The 21,461-nt window shown below is 51.2% G+C and overlaps 1 protein-coding gene across 2 annotated transcripts; it reads left to right on the forward strand.

Moving 5' to 3' along the window:
• Positions 1–1,571: 1,571 nt before the first annotated feature.
• On the forward strand, positions 1,572–5,343 carry LOC109743131 (protein TILLER ANGLE CONTROL 1). 2 transcript variants are annotated; one of them, XM_020302212.4, is made up of 5 exons: positions 1,572–2,826; positions 2,995–3,061; positions 3,154–3,767; positions 4,061–4,181; positions 5,039–5,343. In XM_020302212.4, exons 1-4 carry the CDS (start codon positions 2,815–2,817, stop codon positions 4,148–4,150), a joined length of 783 nt encoding a protein of 260 aa, XP_020157801.1. In that variant the 5' UTR covers positions 1,572–2,814; the 3' UTR covers positions 4,151–4,181; positions 5,039–5,343. The 2 variants fall into 2 exon arrangements, with proteins under 2 accessions (XP_020157801.1, XP_045085030.1); XM_045229095.2 differs by having other exon boundaries at positions 2,808–2,889; positions 5,039–5,342.
• The last annotated feature ends 16,118 nt before the right edge of the window (positions 5,344–21,461 follow it).

A 21,461-nucleotide genomic window follows, 5' to 3' on the forward strand; every position in this document is an offset into this window, starting at 1 on the left:
CATAGGACAAACTCCACATAAATATGTGCATATAGATATGGAAATGAAATTCATGCACATCTCATCCAATTTGAGACTTAGTGGAGTTTCCCCTATATATTGGGTTAAAGAGAGAAAGCATGCGCAGGCCGACCCTTGGCGGCGACGCTCGAGTAGCTCGGCTGAGGTGAGCCGGCGGAACGGGCGTCGCGGTCGTGGCAAGGGGTGCCGCGGAAGCCTGCGCAGGCCGACCCTGCGCGGAATCCGGCGAGGGTAGCGACCCAGCGGCCCGGGACGGTGATTCCTGCTGGATGGCCACCGCGCGGCGCTCAAACGCGCGGGCGTAGTACATGGCTGTCTGGAGATCCTGGGGTCCCCTAAGCTCCACGTCCACGCGGATGTGATCCGGAAGTCCACCGATGAAGAGATCGGCCCGCTGCTGCGCCGTCACGCCCGACGCATGGCACGCCAGGGCCTGGAAACGGTCGGCGAAGTCCTGCACCGTGGAGGTGAAGGGAAGGCGGCCGAGCTCCGCCAGTCGGCTCCCGCGCATCGGAGGCCCAAAGCGAAGGAGGTAGAGCTCGCGGAAGCGCTCCCAAGGGGGCATGGCGCCCTCGTCCTGCTCGAGGGCGTAATACCAGGTCTGTGCCGCGCCGCGGAGGTGGTACGAGGCAAGCCAGGTACGCTCCGATGCGAGGGTGTGCTGCCCGCGAAAGACTGGTCGAACTGGTTGGGCCAGTTGAGGGGGTCCTCCGTGCCGTCATAGGTGGCGAAGTCGATCTTGGCGAACCGCGGCGGTGTCTGGGTCGGAGCGCTGTGTCGAGCTGGCTCAGAGGTGCGGAGCAGCGAGGCGGGTGGCGCCTGGTCGGAGTACTCCGGGTAGGGACCGGCGGAACCGGATGGCCCACCGAACTGTGGGAACGGAATCGGCTGATCGGGGGCCGTGGTGTAGACCGGCGATGGCGAAGACCCAGCCACCCACGCTGGAAGTGGCGACGGGGAGGGCGGGAACCGGACCTGATGGATCGGGAGGCGGTCGGCGAGGGTGCCCCCGAGCTGGGCAGGGGCGGCGCCGGTGGTTGCAGCGGCAGCAGCGGGGGATGGACGGGGGCAGCGGCTGCCGGGGACGGCAACGGCTGCAGGTGCCAGAGGGGCGCCGTCGATGGTGGGGGCGGCAGATGGCACAGGCCCGTGACGGCTGGTGGTGGCCTGCTGGAGTGCCCCGTCTGGAACGGTAACAGCGGGGGCCCGCCGCTTGCGGGTGCGCCCGGGAACAGCCACGGCGCAGGGTGGCCGTAGGTGGCGATCGGCGCAGCCGTCGGAAGGCCGTACGCTCCTGCCATGTACTGGTGGTACTGGTTCATGTGGAGCCCTTGGACGGCCGTCACGAGCTGCTGCAGCGTGCTGGTCATTTGTTCCAGCGTGAAGACGGCGGCTGGTGGCGGCGCGGAAGTGATGGGGGCCGGCGGTGGTGAGGAGCCCGCGGCGGTGACCGGGCCCGACAACGTGGGGGCCCCGGCGGTGGTCATCGGGGTGGACGTCATCGGGGCGGTGGTCATCGGCGCGGAGGTGACGACGGGCAGCGGCGGTGATGGCGTTGAAGAAGACATGATCAAACGCAAGCCTCTGGATACCAAATTGGTAGAACCAGGGGTCCTACCGGACCTGCTCCGGAGGTTGTAGGGAAAGGATGGAGCGGGACGGGGCGATGATCGGGCGCGCCGGCGGCTGGGCGCCGTCGCATCGGAGGGAGAAGGCGGCGGCGGCTAGGGTTAGAGGCGGCTAGGGTTCCGGCTCCTCTAGGAGCCGGGCAATAGGGATAATAATATTCTTATTGCTTAATTCCAAAAAGAGTCTTACAGCCTATATTTATAACCTAGATAACTTGCATAAGAATTAACCTAAGATAACTGGTGGGCCAAGCCCCTAACTACTGCCCGGTGGGCCTCCTCCGGTTATAAGCTAAACCGGTCATAACAGGGACTCACTACTTGTCTATGCACTCTAATGCCATAATAAGTTATTGATGATTGCCAACTTGCAGGCTGTCTGCCTGTTACCAGTCATGCTCGGGCGATGACAGCCCATTGTGTGGCTACTGTTCTATGAACAATTAGTGTGACAGTTCACAAGCAGAGCATACATCAAAACCCAAGTGAAAGCATCTGCATCTTACTGTCAGATAATAGACTTAGCTTCGCAATTTGCAAGAATCTTGAGAATAGAATATAAACAAAGTAAAGTGTATGAAGATGGAAACATCTCTTTGAAAAGCTAGCATGATGAAGATATCTGTACAGATGTCAAGCATCTGACTAACTAATGGATTTCAATTTAATCCGTACTCTGTCACGTGCTTAATCTGGATTTTGTAAGTTGTTAAAGAACAAAGACTATACTGGTCTAGTCCTGTCTGTGAGGAAAGCTCGCCTACTCGGTCCATGCTATGACCCTGAGGTGACTACTTTGTTAGAAGTTTGCATGATACCAGGAACCAATTAGATCTGATCGATTCTGTCAGTAGGGCTCCAGTATGCACATGCATCATGCCACAGTTTGGTGGTTGGATTATCTCTGAATCATCCACTACCTGTTGTGATTAGCGAGACTGACCTTTGCTTACCGTGAGAGTGCCACAGGTGTCCATATCCACCTCAGTGAAAGAATTTACTTCACTTGAGTCAGGCCAAGCCAGTTGCAACCAAAAGTCCATTCTTTTGTCTCCTGGACCATTCAATTATGAGACTGGTATGCTTATATAAAACCAGGCCTTGCATTTGAGGATCTGAGCTACTGTCTGGCTTTCACCTCTGACTCCAGATTGGCTCTAGAGAGATGGCCCTAAAGGTATACATTTAACTCCTGCTGACACACCGTTTGTCGGTGTATAGTGTATGCTGCAAAGTACAGGTCTTTGCAGTTTCTGCCTCTCTAAACTGTGATGTAAGATTCAAGTCCCTGGTCCTGTATTCAGTGATGTTGCTAATGACCTATGTATTCTTATGGCATCACCAGGTGTTCAATTGGCTGAATCGGAAGATGCATTCCAATGCGGAGTACTGCACCATTGATGATAATAAGGGTAAGCATGTCAGGACTCTGGATACCTCCCTTTTATGCCATCATGCATTTCTTTGTTCTTATTTATGTCGTCAACATTTTTTAATGGAACAGCCATGGAGAAGGAAGACTCTGTGCACGGGAGTGTGGCTGAGCAAGACACTGAAGCCCTGCTGTTCCGTGATGTGCTTCTTAATGGCATCCTTGCGATTGGCACGCTTGGCCACAACGTGAACTCCCTTTGCCCTGAGGCCCGCCATGAACAAGATGAGTTCATCGTCATGGATGAAGAAAAGGTGGACCAAGAAAAGTGCGAAGAGGAAAAGTGTGAGGACAAAGAAGAGGCATTCGCTACAGCACCAAGTGCACCAGAACCTGCTATTGAACCTGCCAAGATGCATTCATCGTCGATGAAAGAATACAACTTCACGTGTTCTGTAAAGGAAGAAATCCTGATGTGTGAAGTTGAAGTGGAGGATGTTGCTAAAGTCCAGGAACAACCACTTCTGATGGTAGAGAAGGTGGAAAAAGTGAGAACTACACTTGCTGATCTATTTGCAGCCGAAACATTCTCACCAAGTGATACAGGGGAGAAGAGTCACCAGAAGACTGTCATTATTGCTGGGGCATCCACTTCAAAACCTACATTGTGCATGAAAAAGACACATAAAAAGAAGCCAATAAAGCCAATGCCAGATCCGCTGAAGGCTACGAGAAAATTAAGTCGAGTATGGCTTTCTTCGTCCCTATCTTTTATTTGTTGCAACTATGCTCATTTTATGGAAATATTGCCATTAGTTCTTCTGCAAATTCATGTTAGCTTGTCATGTTACACTGCCTGTTACTTACCTAGAAGTGGTTCAGATTCACCACTTTACTCCACGGACATGACAGTGTTTTATATATTGCTCATTTTTTTTTTACCGGAAAGTAATCTTTATGCAGCTTAGCCTATCTTGATAACAAACAGTCACTAACATGTCATCATCTGATGGTATTGGTCATCTGTGGGAATAAGTAGGTCGTGAAGAAGATGCTGGGGAAGAAGATCCACCCAGAGCAGCTCAATGGACGTAGTAATGCAGAGGAACCTCCTCTGCTTGGTGCCTAGGCTCGCGGACAAGTTTGTTTTCTCTTATCTGGTAATCTACTATCTGGAATTTATTTCATCCGACCTTTGAATTATATATATCAATGATGTACCCTTCTCAAGGGTCATCAAATCGACATGCATGGTGTCTTGTGGATGGTTTGTTTACCATTTCAAGGTTTGTTAAGATTTTCTTCCTTGGGTCCCAGTATTTATAATAAAATTATGCTATTTCTGTGACAGTTTTAGTGTAGAATGGGTCCCCTTGGTCAAGTATAAATTTGTTTATGGGCCCAACGACTAAGTCATGACATACGAATCACATTTGAAATAAAGAATCTGTGCATTGTTTAGACTTAACCGTGGCAACACATTGGGATAATAGAACAAAATTACCGACGAAAATATTCCTTGAAACTGATGGTAGCTTTAAGTACTCCTGAAAGAATGATGTAAGTTTGAGTGTCATCATTCTGCGATCTCTTAATCCAATCATGGAAGATCCTCTGGTAGGAAGAGCGACACGAGTTGATACTCCTGGGGACTACTCCTAGAGTAGTACCAAGGCATGGGGTAGTACTAAACTACTACTTTGGGCCATGCCGCCAAGCTTTCTTGAGCACATGGGGCTGCCCAGTTGCGTGCGCAGAGCACCTGCACAACGGCGAGCCTGCAACGGGACGACGAGCACGCGCTGAAAATCGTAGCAGACAGGCAACTAAAACAGTGGGGCTATGGGCTGAAACTACGATGTACAGAGCATGCAACCGTAGCGGACTTCCTGACCATACAATACACAAACATCTCTGCGGTCTCTGCTCTTTTATCGCCTTGTGTCGTGGTATAGTTGAAGCTGTACAGATTTGATTGTGTGCAGACAGCAACTGAGATTGCCCTTTTGCTTTGCAGGATCATGTTACATTCCATTGGATCCCTACAGTGCTCCGGAGGTCCGGATTCCTTTGCTCCAGAGAAGCATCCAACCACAACGTACTACGTTCGCCGACAATGTTTCAGTGCCTCATCCGCTGCCTGTTCGCCCGCCAGTGCCGAAGAATAGCCTGCTGTCTAAATATATCTATCTCTACATGTCTTATTGTTGATTACATGTTGATTCGTGTGTAGAGCTACAGTTGCGGTGTCCTGTTGTCCTGTAAGATTGATGTTCTCGTCGTCTCCGTGTGTCGGTATCAATAAACCCTCCGCTTTATCCACTCGCGTCGTCTGCATGGTACCGTCCCGTCAACACTTCTTGTTCATCTTCGCATGGATCGTATCATTGATACCCAACCAACCCGACAGAACCAAGCCGAAAACTGCCAAAACGGCAGCGGCATGGCCGCATGGGCACACGACGGTGACGATCCGTAACTGTAAAACAGGAAGCCACGCTCTTTCTGTACGAAAGAGAATGCCCTGTTGGAAATGTCAGCACATTTTCAACTAATCTAATCCACGAGTATACAATAAATATGGCAAATTCGGTATGCATCTCATACCGATATCTAAGCATGTGAGCACGTACAGTACATAAAAACGAAACATCTATGAGTAGCATACATATGGCCAGCACATGAACGAGCAAATAGGGGATCAATGGATCATACCCTTCGGTTGGTCAGGCCAACGTGGCAGCGGCAGCATCGGCCGAGACCTTCTTCTTGGTAGCTTCGTCATCAGCCATGGAGTCGATGCCGAGGAAGTAGTGGAAGCAGAGGAGAACAGAGACGGGGACGGATCGGGAGCAGTCGCGTCAAGACGCTCCCCAAAAACCTTATTGCGTTCTCCCGGGCAGGACCGCGAACAACAGGGTTCCGGAGGCACCTGCTCTCCCGACCAACCGTGGGCGGTCATCGGAATGGGATCGCCTGAAGCAGCACAAAAAAATGAACAGTAGATGACGGCTAGGGTTGTGCAAGAGGGAGTGTTAGGTCACTCCACTGGCCAGCGCCTTCTTATATAGGCCGTCGGGTAGATGGGCATGGGCTCAGGCCCATGATCGAGTCCCCGAACAACCCATGGTCCAAGTCTAAGGATATGAAATCGTAAATAGCGAAAAATTCTTGTCTGCACGGTCTAAGTATAAGGAAATACAAAAAATTTGCTCATACAATTTCATCTACATCAAATTTATATATCAGAATAGCGGATAGAAGCATCATTAAAGGAGTCATGTCTACATACTTTATGCTTCTTTCCAATTTTTATGGTGGATTTGATAAGAATCCTTTTTGATTTCTTGATACATAATTGACAAAAAACGAAAACGTCAACGTTTGCTGGCTTATTTGGCAAAGAAAAATAGAGTATGTTATAAGAAGTTAATCGGTCAGTTGAATATTCTGGAGCAGTAATCTAATCGTTCAAATATATTTTTCTTGTTTTATTTTTTTAGTAGTCTTATAGTAAATATGGCAGTAAGCAGAGGCGGTACAAAAATATGTAAACTATAAAAACGAGTTAAAGTGGATTGGCCCACATTAGCACGTCCGCGTAATAACTCCACTAAAGGTGATCCTATTACCGGAATGGCGTCAGGTACACCTGTCAGAATTTTGACTGCCCAATAGCCAATTTGATCCCAAGGCAAAGAATAACCAGTTACACCAAATGATGCAGTCAAAACAGCCAAAACCACACCTGTGACCCAAGTTAATTCATGGGATTTATGAAAAATAGGATCTATAGGGCACATTCAGGATATGCCACTACTATAAAATCACTTATGAGTCATATTTTTTTCTTCCTTTTGGTATTCGAGTCGAAGAAGTACGAGAATTCTATAACTACCAAAAACTTTCGATCTTTTCATTGGAATAGTTTATTTAGTTATATAGTTAATTGTTTTTGGTACTGAAAAAATATATTACTACTAGAATTCTAATTCTAGTAATAAAATTAATTAAAAAAATTTGGAGGTTGATAGTTTATTTACCGAGGAAGAGTCAATCCTTCTCTTCTCACTTCAAGATTGATCATCTCGAGCCATCCGTTGAGGGTGAAAATTTAAGAATAAATAAGTTTTAAGCAAACTTGTTTAGTCGTCTTTTTCAAACTATGTTTCATTCATATGATAGAATTTGAATATGGGTTTCCATAAATTGGATCTTGGCGGAGGCTTCGCTGACATACTTACTTTCTTTTATCCATATTGCTCCATAGATAGCAAGTTTTAATTAGTATAGAAAAACTAAACCAATGATTAGTCCTACTATCTTAATTAGGTTCTAATTTAGTAGTATTCTCATTTTTATTTAATAGTCTCTTATTATTTTATTATTAAAATTAAATAAAGGAAGAGCTATTTCTTTTTCTAGATATTCTAGAGAAAGCGGGACAAAGTGAAACGAGAAAGTTTCCTTGTATAAGAATTAGATCTACATACACCATATCGTACAGAAATGTAACTCGATATTCAAACAACTATTCAGAGTTCCTAGAGCTCCTTGTACGGCCTATTGGAAAACCCGCTATCGGACCTGATTCATTGCCCATTGTTTTTCAAAATAAAGGGTTTCGTTTTTAGACTTTCTAATTGTTCCAAACTAATATAAGCCTCAAATTATTTTTAGAAATTAAAGTAAGCATGCTATCTAAATCAAAGTAAAGTCAAACTTTCTAGTATATTACGGCTTTATTACATTCACAGAAAGGAGATGAAATGAGAAATCTTTGCCATCCAATCTGATAAGAATATCATAAAGTATAAGTGGGAGAATATTTTTGTAGGAATGTTTTATCAATTCATGAGATGGATGTGTGGCCACACAGGGAAGGATCAAGTCTGGAACGATGATATACGAGATAGATTTGGGGTAGCACCAATTGAAGTGAAGCTTGTCCAACATCGTCTGATGAGATGGTTTGGGCATATTCATCGCAGGCCTCTAGAAGCTCCAATGCATAGAGAACGGCTAAGGCGTGCCGAGAATGTCAAGAGAGGTCGGGGTAGACCGAATTTGACATGGGAGGAGTCCGTTAAGAGAGACCTGAAGGATTGGAGTATTGATATGTCTCCGTCGTATCTATAATTTTTTATTATTCCATGCCAATATTCTACAACTTTTACATACTTTTGACAACTTTTTATACTATTTTTGGGACTAACATATTGATCCAGTGCCCAGTGTCAGTTCTTGTTTGTTGCATGTTTTTTGTTTCGCAGAAAATCCATATCAAACGGAGTCCAAACAGGATAAAACTGATGGAGATTTTTTTGGAATATATTTGAATTTTGGGAAGTGGAATCAACGCGAGACGATGCCCGAGGGGCCCACGAGGGTGAGGGGCGCCCCCCAGGGTGTCAGGCGCGCCCTGGGCCCTCGTGGCCACCCCGTAAGGCGGTTGGTGCCCTTCTTTCGACGCAATAAAGCCAATATCCGTATAAAAATTGTGTCCAAATTTCAGCCCAATCGGAGTTACGGATCTCCGGGAATATAAAAAATGGTGAAAGGCCAGAATCTGGAAGGCAGAAACAGAGAGAGACAAAGAGACAGATCCAATCTCGGCGGGGCTCTCGCCCCTCCGCCGCCATGGAAGCCAAGGACCAGAGGGGAAACCCTTCTCCCATCTAGGGGGAAGGTCAAGGAAGAAGAAGAAAGAGGGCCCCCCTCTCCCCCTCTCTCCTGGTGGCGCCGGAACGCCGCCGGGGCCGTCATCATGTGACGGCGATCTACACCAACACCTCTGTCATCTTCACCAACATCTTCATCACCTTCCCCCATCTATCTACAACAGTCCACTCTCTCGCAACCCGCTGTACCCTCTACTTGAACATGGTGCTTTATGCTTCATATTATTGTCCAATGATGTGTTGCCATCCTATGATGTCTGAGTAGATTTTTGTTGTCCTATCGGTAATTGGTGAATTGCTATGATTGGTTTAATTTGCTTGTGGTTATGTTGCTGTCCTTTGGTGCCCATCATATGAGCGTGCGCGTGGATCACACCATTGGGTTAGTTGTATGTTGATAGGACTATGTATTGGAGGGCAAGAGTGACAGAAGCTTCAACCTAGCATAGAAATTGATGCATACGGGATTGAAGGGGGACCAATATATGTTAATGCTATGGTTGGGTTTTACCTTAATGAACGTTAGTAGTTGCGGATGCTTGCTAATAGTTCCAATCATAAGTGCATAGAATTCCAAGTCAGGGATGGCATGCTAGCAGTGGCCTCTCCCACATAAAACTTGCTATCGGTCTAGTATAGTAGTCAATTGCTTAGGGACAATTTCGCAACTCCTACCACCACTTTTCCACACTCGCTATACTAACTTTATTGCTTCTTTATCTAAACAGCCCCTACTTTTTATTTACGCACTCTTTATTATCTTGCAAACCTATCCAAAAATACCTACAAAGTACTTCTAGTTTCATACTTGTTCTAGGTAAAGCGAACGTTAACCGTGCGTAGAGTTGTATCGGTGGTCGATAGAACTTGAGGGAATATTTGTTCTACCTTTAGCTCCTCGTTGGGTTCGACACTCTTACTTATCGAAAGAGGCTACAATTGATCCCCTACACGTGTGGGTTATCAAGTATCACCAAAGAACTAGCTATGGACAGGGGTGCGTGGAAGCTTGCTATCCATGTGCCAGAGCCATGAGTTGGTCACGAGATCTTATGGGTTTCACCTCTAGCCTACCCCAACTTGTTTGGGACTAAAGACTTTCATATTCATATGTATGAAATACATATATGAAGTACGTATGTGGAGTTCCCTCCTCTTCTTCTCCTTAGCATTCGGGAAAGACAAGAACATTTCAGGGTAGGAAACATTATCTAGAATTTCTCGTAGATTCGAACCCATAGCTGATGATAGAGCTAGAATAGATATCTTTTGTTTTCTCAACACAGGGAGGAAGTCCCTTCTAAATTGGATTTGTTATTGTAAGGGGATTTTTAAGTATTTATCTAAATAAAGGAACAAACGAGGATAAGAGAAATTTGCTTTGCCTCTGACCATCAAATTAAATGTGAATAACCTGTCTTCCTCTCTTTGAAACAAGAGGCGCTTCCGGTTCTGTGCATGCTTCAAACAATGTTGTCTTCTCCATATTACCATATATCTAGAGCCAATAATTTTCTATGAGGAACTACTGAACTCAATCACTTGCTGCCGTTACTCAACAATTTTTTGTTGAGGTCTATCCTGTAGAGGTAGTTAAATTGGATCAGTGATCGATTTCTAGGTTTCATCGTAAACCTAATTGGTTACTTACAATTACATAAATCAATAGTTCAAACTGCACTCAAAGGTAGGGCATTTCCCATTTATGTAGGAACTTTTGGTAAACACAACATAATTAACTCGATTCGTTAGAACAACTTCCATTGAGTCTCTGCGCCTATCATTTTCCTTTGTATTCTAGTTCGAGAACCCCTTGTTTTCTCAAAGCACGGATTTGCCTCAGGATTGCCCTTTTTAATTCCAAGGTTTCTCTGAATTTGGGGACTGGAGCAGGCTACCATGAGACAAAAGATCATCTTTCTAAAGAGATTTGATTCGGAACTCTTATATGTCCAAGGTCAATATGGAAATTCTTTCAGAGGTTTTCCCTTACTTTGTCCGTGTCAACAAACAATTCGAAATACCTCGACTTTTTCAGAACAGGTTCGAGTCAAACAACAATGATTCGAAGCACTTCTTTTTCCATTACGCTATTTCGGAAACCTAAGGACTCGATCATATGGATATGGAAAATACATGATTTCCGATCCTAGCGGGAAAATGAGGGAAACAGATACTCAACTTAAAGTGAGTAAACATAATTCCATACTCGATCTCATAGATCCCTATAAAATTCTGTGGAAAGCCGTATTTGATGAAAGTCGTATGTAGGGCTTGGAGGGAGATCTTTCCTATCTTTCGAGATCAGTAAATTTGAATTGAGACACCTATTCCATGACGGATTTTAACTTACCTTCTATTTTCGTGCCTTTAGTAGGCTTAGTATTTCCGGCAATTGCAATGACTTCTATATTTCTTTATGTGCAAAAAATAAGATTGTCTAGTACTTTTTAGTGTAAGTAATATAATATGGTAGGCGGAGGTTTGAGTGGAAAAAAATTGATGCTTCAAAAACAGTGTTTCCGGAAACATTTTGAGCATCAATTTTCTTTTGCCCTGCCTCCACGAATGTGATTTCATCACGAAAAAATTTGCACGCTTGTAGAAAAAACATTAGTGTTGCTTGCCAAAGAAAAAAATCAGATTTTTTTGATTGTGCTTACTATTCTTTTCAGATTTTACTGTTCAACCAAGCTCATGGGAGCACGAGCTCACAATAGCACTTTTGACACTATTTGACATATCTCGCTATCTACTATAGCTAAAGCTCTTGCTTTATAAGTGTACATGGGCCAAAATAATATGTAATCATTGGTACATCTAAATTTAAACCATAACGACCATGCATATAACTAAATAGCATGGAAAATAGAACCCTAACAATGTAGTATCCAATGTTTTTTGGGAGGTTGTTTTCACTTGGAGCTTCGGCATGCTAGTGACTGCTTTAAGGCACCCCCACAGTCTCTCACCATGATGCAACCATGAAGGAAAAAAAATCATCTACCCATAAATTTTTTTGCGAGAGAAATTTTCGACCTATTCATCAATCATGGCAGTACAGAGAACACGAGCGGTAATAGAATTACAACCAGGTCTATGGATCACCAAGCGACGACACAAGCACTCGAGCGAGCCGAAGGCACGCCGCCATCATCACCCCTCCCTCATCGGAGTCGGGCAAACATTGTTGTAGTAGACAGTCGGGAAGTCGTTGTGCTAAGGCCCCAAAGGACTAGCGCACCAGAGCAGCAAGCATCATTGATTAAGAGAGTTGTAGATCGGAAAGATCAAACATGCAACCGCACGAACAAAGATGAACAAAAATTGGATCGAAATAGATCCATCGAAGACCAGCACCACTAGTGCAGAACCGAGATATAGCACCGGTTCGTAAGGCCCTTTAGTGCCGGTTCTGTAACCGGCACTAAAGGGTGGGGACTAAAGGCCCCCCCCCCTTAGTACCGGTTCAGCACGAACCGCCACTAAAGGTCCACCACGTGGCACGAGTCAGCGCCGGGGGCGGGGAGACGGGGGGTTTTGGGTTCATGATTTCTTTTTCATTTAATTTTGTGTTTTCCATTTAATTCTTTTCCATTTGCTGGTATTTTACGATACTACATATTGTACATGTTATGCATATATATAAATAGAATTTCACGTAGAACCGATCATATAAATATATATATCATCGAATGTCTCGCACCACCATTCACACATACACGTGTATATATATATATATACGATTTGGTATATGCAATTTCTCCTACATGGAGACATTACCGCGGTAGCGGGTAATACTATTCTCCTTTGGGATCTATGACCTGGTCGAGCAAAAATCCCGCTATTTCCTCTTGAATTGCTGGTACACGGTCCGTTGGTAGGAGCTTATCCCGCACCTCATTGAACTTTTAAGAAGGATATCAATATGGATGTATTAGTCGTTGTGTGATTATATATCGATAATGATGTAAAAATTGTGAATAGTGTTCTGGCAAACGTACCCATAGCTGTCTAGTATCTTTGGTCCTTTCGGACGCCATCATGCGAATGTTCTTGCAAACATAGTATGCACATAAATCAGTCCCCGACGCCTGCTTCATGGCCTTTACGAGAATAGAATTTAATCAGATAATAATTAATCAAACATGATAATTAATGGTATTGAAACTAGAATTAAAGAGATGGTAGCTAGCTAGTACTACTTAATTACTTACCCAGGATGAAAACCAATACAGGTTTTGTTTCCATTCGCCTGTAACCGTTTTAATGAACTTTTGCCAAGCCCTGCCCGCCGGCAAAGAAAATGAATAAAGGAGTTATTAATTAGTTGATATCAGGAAATGACGAACTAAAGAGGCCGACATATAGTTCAATAATGATTGAAATTACCTGTTGACTATCCCCTTCAGGATTGAGTAGTCACTAGGTTCTTTAAGTAGTGAGTCCAGTACTTCAACTGTTGCTTCTTCAACTTGAATGACTAACAAGATCCAGTGGTAACTGCATGTGTCGGCGTTCTGGGAACGGGGGTCCCCAGACTTGCCTGCCTGCGGCCCACGGCGTGGCTATACTAGCAGGCCCGTACGGCCCATCTTCATCAACAAGGCATTCAAGACCCTCGCGAGGGGCCAAGCCTCGCGAGGCGGACGACACAAGACCCCCTCGGGAGCAGCCTCACCAGGTTGGCTCGCGAGGGGCGGAGAGATCAAGGCAGGGCAAACCTCGTGAGATTCTCGTGACGTGAGCAATGACGATCGATACCAGGCGGGCGCCAGCACGCACAGTGTCCTTGTTTCCTCTTTGGTGCTAAGGAAGCAAGCGCAGGCGCGGAGTACCGAGGCGTCAAGCAAAGGTTTCCATATCAGTGCAACAAGACCAAGACCAGCGGGACGGCAAGACGGAGGTCACAGTGGAGCCCAAGACGACGTCACCACCAGAGCCTTTTGCAGGCGAAGACCACCTTTAGTCAGGATAAGCTGTACTAGTTGTCCCCTTTCAAATTGGGCGTTGTTGGCTCCTTCCCGCTCAATATTTGGGGAGAGGACCAGGGCCTCTATAAATAGGATTAGCCACCACAGTAGGAGAAAACTGGTCTCGAACTCATTCAGTTCATCCTCACACCCACCAAACACAAGAACACCTCGCCTCAGGAGGCTGTTCTTCCCCTTGTACTGTTCATCCTCAGCCCAAGAGGCAATCCACCACCACCACACTAGAGTAGGGTATCACACCACAATGGTGGCCCGAACCAGTATAAATTTTGTGTCCCTTGTGTTGCGAGTTCGCCGAGTTAGCCCTTGAGATCTTAGTGAAGCTAGGACGTGGATCTGTAGGGGGAGATCTTCATGCCCACCCCAGTGTTCGAACCTTGAGGGTTTTGCCAGAACCCGTGATCCGACATTTGGCGCGCCAGGTAGGGGGGCGCCGAAGCTTCCTTTCTGTCGCTCCATGTCCCGTTGCTTCATCGTCTCCACGACGGACACTCGCCGCGCTCGCGCTGAGCACCGGGCCGCCCTCGCCGCCCGCGTTGCTCAGACGGCCCCCATCGGCAGGCCACCCCGTTGTTCTCCATCGCCTGCCACCAACGCCGCCCTCGGCCCGGCAGGGAACGAGCAGCAAGCATCCTCGCTGCACCCCTCGGTGCGGCGGGACGGCATCACCGCCACTCCATCGCTGACCCCGGCAGGTTCGTCATCCCACGCTCGTCGCGCTCCCGTGGACGCGCAGGCCGCTCTGTGCATGGCGCGCGAGCTCCTACGCTACCACCCCATTGACGACCTCTATGAGGACTGGCTCGACCGCATCGCCGAGCTTGTCAGTGCCGCAGGGGGCTCCCCTGCGCCGTCCCTCTCACTGCCTCGCCCTCCGCCAGCCGCGGGCGGCGTGGCCCATGGAGCGCCTCCACCACCTCTGCCCCAAGACAGAGTCTTGGCGCCAAGGCGCGCGGCCCCACGGCGCGACCTACCGCGTCCGGCGCTTGCGCAAGAAGAAAGGAGCTGCCAAGAAGTCCCTCGGCCATGAGAAAACGCCCCCGCGCTCCCTGCGCCACCACGGCAAGACCGCGTGCCGCCTGCGGTGGCGGCGCACGGACCCCATCAAGAACAAGTTCCCCACCAGCACAGAGTCCCGGTGACCACGGCAAGCTGCCGCGCCTTCACCCCTGAGCTGCGTAGCATCGCCTGGCTGGGCAAGTTCAAGCCGGATCTGCATCCTCGCTACGACGGCACCCCCGACCCCGTGGAGTTCCTGCAGCTCTACGAGCTGAGCATCGAGGCGGCCAACGGCGACGAGAAAGTCATGGCGATCTGGTTCCCCATGGCTCTCAAGGATGGTGCCCGCTCCTGGCTCCTGAACCTGCCTCCAGGCTCGATCTCCTCCTGGAACGAGATGCGCGACCGTTTCGTTGCCAACTTCCAGGGCACTCACGACCGCCCGCTGGACGCGGGTGACCTACGCCGCGTCAAGAAGCAACCAGGAGAGACCCTCCAGAAGTACATCCGGCGCTTCAACAACGTCCGCCTCAAGATCCCCAAGGTGACGGACGAGGCCATCATCTCTGCGTTCTCTAGGGCGTCCGCAATGTCAAGATGAAGGAGGAGCTCGCCATTCACGAGGAGCTGTGCACGTCTCTGGAGCTGTTCAACCTGGCGACCAAGTGCGCAAGAGCTGAGGAGGGGCGCCTCTCCCTCCTCGAGCTCCCGTCTGCGGACCCGGAGGAGAAGAAAGCCAAGTCCAAGGACGTGAAGTGCAAGGGAGCAGCCGTGCTCGCGGCGGAGCCAGACACCAAGTGCGGCAGAGACCAGCTCGAGTCATCCAAGAGCAGCCGACCGTTCTGCGCCTTCCATAACCTGCATAGCCACAACACCAGCGACTGCCAAGAGCTCAGAGCCATTCGAGAAGGACGCTTCGGTCGACGCCCCGAGCGCAATGACCGGGGCTACGGCCGAGGAGGAGGACATGGTGGCGGACGCTGGGATGACTGTGGCCCGCGCCAGGAGTGGCGCGACCGGCCTCATGAGGACCGCTGGCAAGATCAGCCTCACGAGGGCACCTGGAGGGATCAACCTCGTGAGGATCGTCCTCAGGGCAACGCCAGTCTTCCTCCACTACCTCCACCACCAAGAAGGAATGACGACCACCATCAAGATGAGGGGGCTGGGGGCTTCCAGGAGCCGCGTGCTATCGCCTGCATCTTGGGCGGAGCTCAAGCCCCAGCCTCGCAGCGTATCTTCAAACAGTTTGCTCGTGAAGTGAATGCAGTCCTCCCCAAGCTCGAGGCCACGCGCCCGCTCAGATGGTCCAAGTGCGCCATCACGCTCAGCTCGGCAGATCAACTCAAGTGCGCGGCTACCGCTGGCGCCCTCCCGATGTTTTGTTCACCAGTCATCAGCAACGTGCAAGTCACCAAGACCCTCATCGATGGCGGCGCGGGGCTCAACGTCCTGTTCGTCGACACGTTCGACAACCTCCAAGTGTCGTATGACCAGCTTCAGCCCACCAAGCCTTTCTCAGGAGTGACCGACGGCTCCACTACCCCGATCGGGCAGGTCCGCCTTCCCGTCACCTTCGGACAGCGCGACAACTACCGTACCGAGCTCATCGACTTCGACGTCGCCCACATCCGCCTGCCATATAATGCGATCCTTGGGTACCCAGCCCTGGCCAAGTTCATGGCGGTGACCCATCACGGCTACAATGTCCTCAAGATGCCAGGAAGCGGCGGAATCATCACAGTCCCGTGCGAAGAAAGAGACGCGGTGTGCTCCCTCGAGCGTGCCTTCCAAGCTGCAGCAATCGAAGACCCAGATAGCAAGAACGAGTACCCTCCTGAGGCCATCCCCAAGAAGAAGAAGCAGCTACTTCACGCAGGGCCTCAGGGGAGCGGCGCCTCAAGCGGCGCCACGTCAGGATCGGCGCCCGCGCCTGGGGCGCCACCCTCTCTCACATAGGAAGGCGCGCCCAGCACCCTCCTCGGGCAGGGCTCGGGGGCTCTCTTCTGGAGGGCCTCGGACCTCGTCAACATCACGAGGGAGGCGCTCGGGCACCACTTGGAGGCGTGCTTCGCGGCACGTCTTCCTCAGGCGGACACAGGGCGAGGAGCGCCCACCGCTCAGGAGTTCATCACCAAGACCACTCAGGAACTGCAGGACGCAAGGGCCATACGCGGCGGCCGCCGCTCACCAGGCGCAGCTCCCCATCCAGGCGAGGATGCCGGGCTGCGCGTCTGCATCGACGTCCCAGGGCTCAACAGGGCCGCATCTCAGGAGCTCTTCTGGCCTTCGCGCGTGGGATGCTGCGAGGGCCCGCCGCACAGCTATGTTCGCATGCCATTCGGCTTGTTGAGCGTTAGGGATGGCACCCGCAGGGTTTGGGTATGGGTGAAGCCACCCATACCCTTATCCATCATCCCAAACCTTACCCATCACCCGCACCCATACCCGTTGATGGGTACAATTTTTTTCCATACCCGTCACCCATCGGGGTAAATGGGTACCCGCGGGTAAAATTACCCAGATTTGCAACTCATCAATTTGAGCATTACATAGTCATAAACAACAACTTATAACAATAATTTATAAACAACAACACATCATGAAATCAACGCATACTCGTTCGTGGACTAGCTGTTGTGGTGCAGTGGCCTAACATGAATGCATGATGAGGTCTTGTTAGGGCTGTCGGATTTATGTACATATAATATGTTTAATATGTGGATAAATAATATATAAGGTCTATTTGTTAGAAATATATGCGGGTACAAGGGTACATGGGTATGGGTTATACTAAACCATACCCATACCCACTATTCCCGATGGGTATGAATTTTTCCTATTTATGTACCCATGGGTATTTTTTTGACCCATACCCTTGCCTTAATAGGGTTTTTACCCGCAGGGTACGTGGGTAATGGGTACCCATTGCCATCCCTACTGAGCGTGGCATCCGCTTATCAGTGCAACTTGCGGCGCGTCCTGGCGGCTCAGGAGGCCAGGCACCGCACCGTCCTAACGGAGATGGAGACGGTCCTCAAAGAACCGCCTGGACCCCCAGAGCCTCCTGAGGCTCAGGGACCCGGAGGCTCGTGAGAAGCGACACCTTCGCCACGTACCTTCAGCTGCCCCAGCATCCCTTCATCAACAGAACCAGGTGACATTTTCCAAGTTTATTTAGCTGGGAGCGCCCCTCGGGCTGCATCATTCCCAGGCCACGTGGGTCCGTCCCTGTGGCATGTATCCCTTTTCATGTCTTTAGCTTACCCTGCTGGGGGTCCCCCTCGGGCTGCATCATCCCCAAGACGCTCGGGCCTGACCCAGTGGCATGTATCTTCCCTGCATTTACTTAAGACAGTATGCTTTCCATGCTTAATCTACCTATGAATATCACCTGCTTGATTCTCACCCACCACGGGTGCCGCGCGCCGGTCGTCTTTCTTCAGGACCCTTCGAGTGAGAGGGTTAGGCACGGCGTCTGTGCTCGGGCCCATCCCTGCAGCGTCGATAAATCCAACGGCTGAGCTTTGTCTGGCGGGCCGGCCCCATTCACGTCACCTCCTGGGGTCGTTGGTGCTTGGCCTTCTCACGCGATAACCTCAGGAGATTTGTTCGGCACAGGTTGTCTGACCACCTCGCAGGACCAACACATCGAACAAGAACCAAGACCAGGCGCAACCCGCCTTGAGGTAGGGCCTCGTGAGTCCCGCGCTCGCTCACGAGTGCCCAGACACACCTCGTCTAGCCCTGCTGTGCAAGCCATGTGTCAGGGCGGGGCTGTACACGCCCTAGGGGCTCTCCCCAGTAGGGAGTCCCCCTCCCACGTACCAGTGGAAGCACCATGCTCCACGCTGGCCGTCGACACTGCCAAGGAGCGGCTATGCTCGTGCGCAAGTGGAAGCACTATGCTCCACGCTGGTGATAAACAACTGAGGGCAGCCTCACGGCCGTACCAACCTCAGGGAGCCCCAGAGCTCAGTGTCCGGCCTCACCGCAACGCCTCCCCTCGGGAGAGTCGCGCGAGGGGGCTGGGCACGGGGGCTGCGCTCGGGTCACGACCAAGCGTACGCCACCCAAGTCAGGTCCCCCGGACCTGGTCGTCGCGTGCCCCTCCCGAGCTGAGCCTCGGCAAGGGCAAAGGTATGGAGATTGTTTGCACGTCAAGGGGGACTCCTGAGCATCGTGACTCAGGAGCCTAACTGGTCACGTAGCCCCTCACTCCTTGGTTCCGTCCTGGTCTCCGGTCGGCCCAACGGCGGTTGAGGTATGCGCGGGGCCGGGCTCTACCGACGTAGAACACTAAACCTATCCTCGCGTCTCCTTCCTATAAGCTGTTTGCACGTCAAGGGGGACTCCTGAGCATCGCGACTCAGGAGCCTAACTAGTCACGTAGCCCCTCACTCCTTGGTTCCGTCCTGGTCTCCGGTCGGCCCAACAGCGGTTGAGGTATGCGCGGGGCCGGGCTCTGCCGACGTAGAACGTAAAGCAAATAGGAGGAAAATCGCAAAATCTCAAAACAAATATTACAAGACACATTGTTCTCCCAAACATCAAGCACAAGTTAAACGCCTCCACGAGGCATGATGCATGTTGCAGGAAAGATGCCGCGAGCAGGTCACCTCCGGACACCGCCATCGCCCACAAGAGGCGCCCCTCCCTTGGCAGCGTCACCTTCACCTGCACCGCCAGCCGGAGCCGCAGGATCGGTAGCACCGCTGGTCAAAGGCGCGAGAGCGAAGCCGCGGAACTTCTTCAGCAGGGCCTCCACCTGGCCCTTCACGGCTGCGGCAGTGGCCGCACAACACTCTTCGTCCACAGGCTCCAGCAGCTCGTCCAGGCGGGCAGCTGGATCGCGAAGATGGAGGTGACTGAAGACACGTGTCAGTGCAGCCGAGGAAAGAACATGAGCTTCCACCTCGGCCATAGGACCGATGCCGCTCACAACCTCCTCAAGCACGGCAACCAAGTAGGGAAGCAGCTGAGCAGGGCCATCCTCGTCGGTGGTCAGCGGCCTCTCCAAGCCCTTCTCGTACAGCGTCTTCAGCACCGCACGGGACCTCTTCTCGAGGAGCGAGAAGGCCGTGCGGTCTTCGGCCAGGACCTTCGCCTTGGTGTCAAGATCGACCTCCTTCGCCTTCACCTTCCGCTCCAGCTCCTCCAGCCGGCCGCGCTCCGCGGCCTGCGCCTTCGCCAACTCTCCCAGCTCGGCGTCGCGGTCCTTGATGGCGTCCTCTCGAGCCCTCATCTCCTCCTCCTTCGCCTGGAGGCCACGAGCTTCTTCCACGTGCTGGTCGCGCAGACTCTTCAACTCGTCCCCCAGCGCCCGACAGCGGTCGTGGGCGGCCTCGGCGTCCTTCAGCGCTGCCTCGCGATCGGCCGCAGCCTGGGCGGCGGCCCGCTTCTCCTTCTCGGAGGCCATCGTGGCCTGGCTCAACGTCGCTCGAACCGCCGAGTCAGAGTGAAGCCAGCCAGAGGCCAGCTCCAGGCGCCCGGCTACCACGCGCGGATACACGCCCAGGAGATCTTCCCGCAGCTGAGTCATCTCTGAAAGGGCACGCTCCAAGACAGCAGAGGAGGCAGAAGAACCTGGGAGTAATGGCACAGCAGGAGGAGGAGGCGACGTCATCGCCAGGGCTTGGGAGATCAAGGGCTCCTGAGCCTACGGGACCTCAGCAGCCGAACCAGACATCGACACTTCCGGAGCCAGCGGGGCCTCGGGGGCTGACCCCTCCGGACGACGCCCCTCCAGGCTTCGCGAGGGTGACTAGGCCGGGGAGGTGCGAGTGCTATCGCTTCCTTTCTTCGCGGAGGGGGGCGCGGCCGCTGCATCCTCCTTCCTCTTCTTCGCCGCAGGCAGCGTCCTGGTCAACCAAGGATGAACGTCAGGAAATAGCAGTACAAGCAAGAACAAGACGAAGCTCGAGCACTTACTGGTCCACCGCAGCATAGTCCACCCTCCGCTTGGTGAGCTTAAAGACCGAAAGCTTCGGAGCCTGAGGAGTGGGTGCACTGACTCCGGGAGTAGAAGACGGCGCAGTAGAAGGATCGGAGGCAGCTCCAGGCGGCGTCAAGGCGGGGGCAACATATCGAGAGACCAGCGATGACCTGCCCCTCGTCGGGACTACGGGCAGCTCCTCCTTCTCCTGGTGGGCATCGGCCTCGTTGTCGTCTGGCAGGGTGCGGAGGATGTCGGCCTTGCTCAAGGGGGAAGTCTCCCCCATCCCCTCGGGGGTCACCTCCGAGTCCTCCTCCTCTTCTTCCTTCCCACGAGACTCATCAGAAGACAGCTCCACCGGCGGCGGCGCTGTAGGGGCTCCGGAGGGCGCAGGCGGCACCATCCCGCGCCCGTCGAAGGTAGGACTGGCGGCCACGACCTGCTCCCAGTCCTGGCGGCGGAACAAGGGAACGAAGGCGCTCGGCGGATACTCTTGGTCGTCCCCGACCAAAAGGTGCAGAGCTGCAGCCAGCTCATCGTCAGGCAAGGCTTTCGGGCTCAGGCGAACCTTGTCCCCTTCATCCCCGAGCCGCCACAGGGGGCGCGTACGCGCCTGAAGCGGGGCAACACGCAGCATCAGGAATTACCTCAAGAGCATGGCCCCTGTCACTTTTGCCGCCTTCGCGTTGCCCGGCTTCAGGTCGACTTTCATCTGCTCCAACACCAACGTCGCCCGCTCATCAGTAAGCTTCGCGCAAGACCACCCCTTATCGGACTGGGGCATCTCCGTCGGCAGCACCAAGTGCGGATGGACGCACTTAGTTTCCATCA

Source organism: Aegilops tauschii, chromosome 5 (assembly GCF_002575655.3).
Source record: "Aegilops tauschii subsp. strangulata cultivar AL8/78 chromosome 5, Aet v6.0, whole genome shotgun sequence".
NCBI lineage: Eukaryota > Viridiplantae > Streptophyta > Magnoliopsida > Poales > Poaceae > Aegilops > Aegilops tauschii.

Excerpts from the sequence above, each read along its gene's own strand:
- LOC109743131 (XM_020302212.4), top strand. Across the intron at positions 3,062-3,153 it reads CACCATTGATGATAATAAGG|CCATGGAGAAGGAAGACTCT; the intron begins GTAAGCATGTCA and ends TTAATGGAACAG. Across the intron at positions 3,768-4,060 it reads CTACGAGAAAATTAAGTCGA|GTCGTGAAGAAGATGCTGGG; the intron begins GTATGGCTTTCT and ends GGGAATAAGTAG.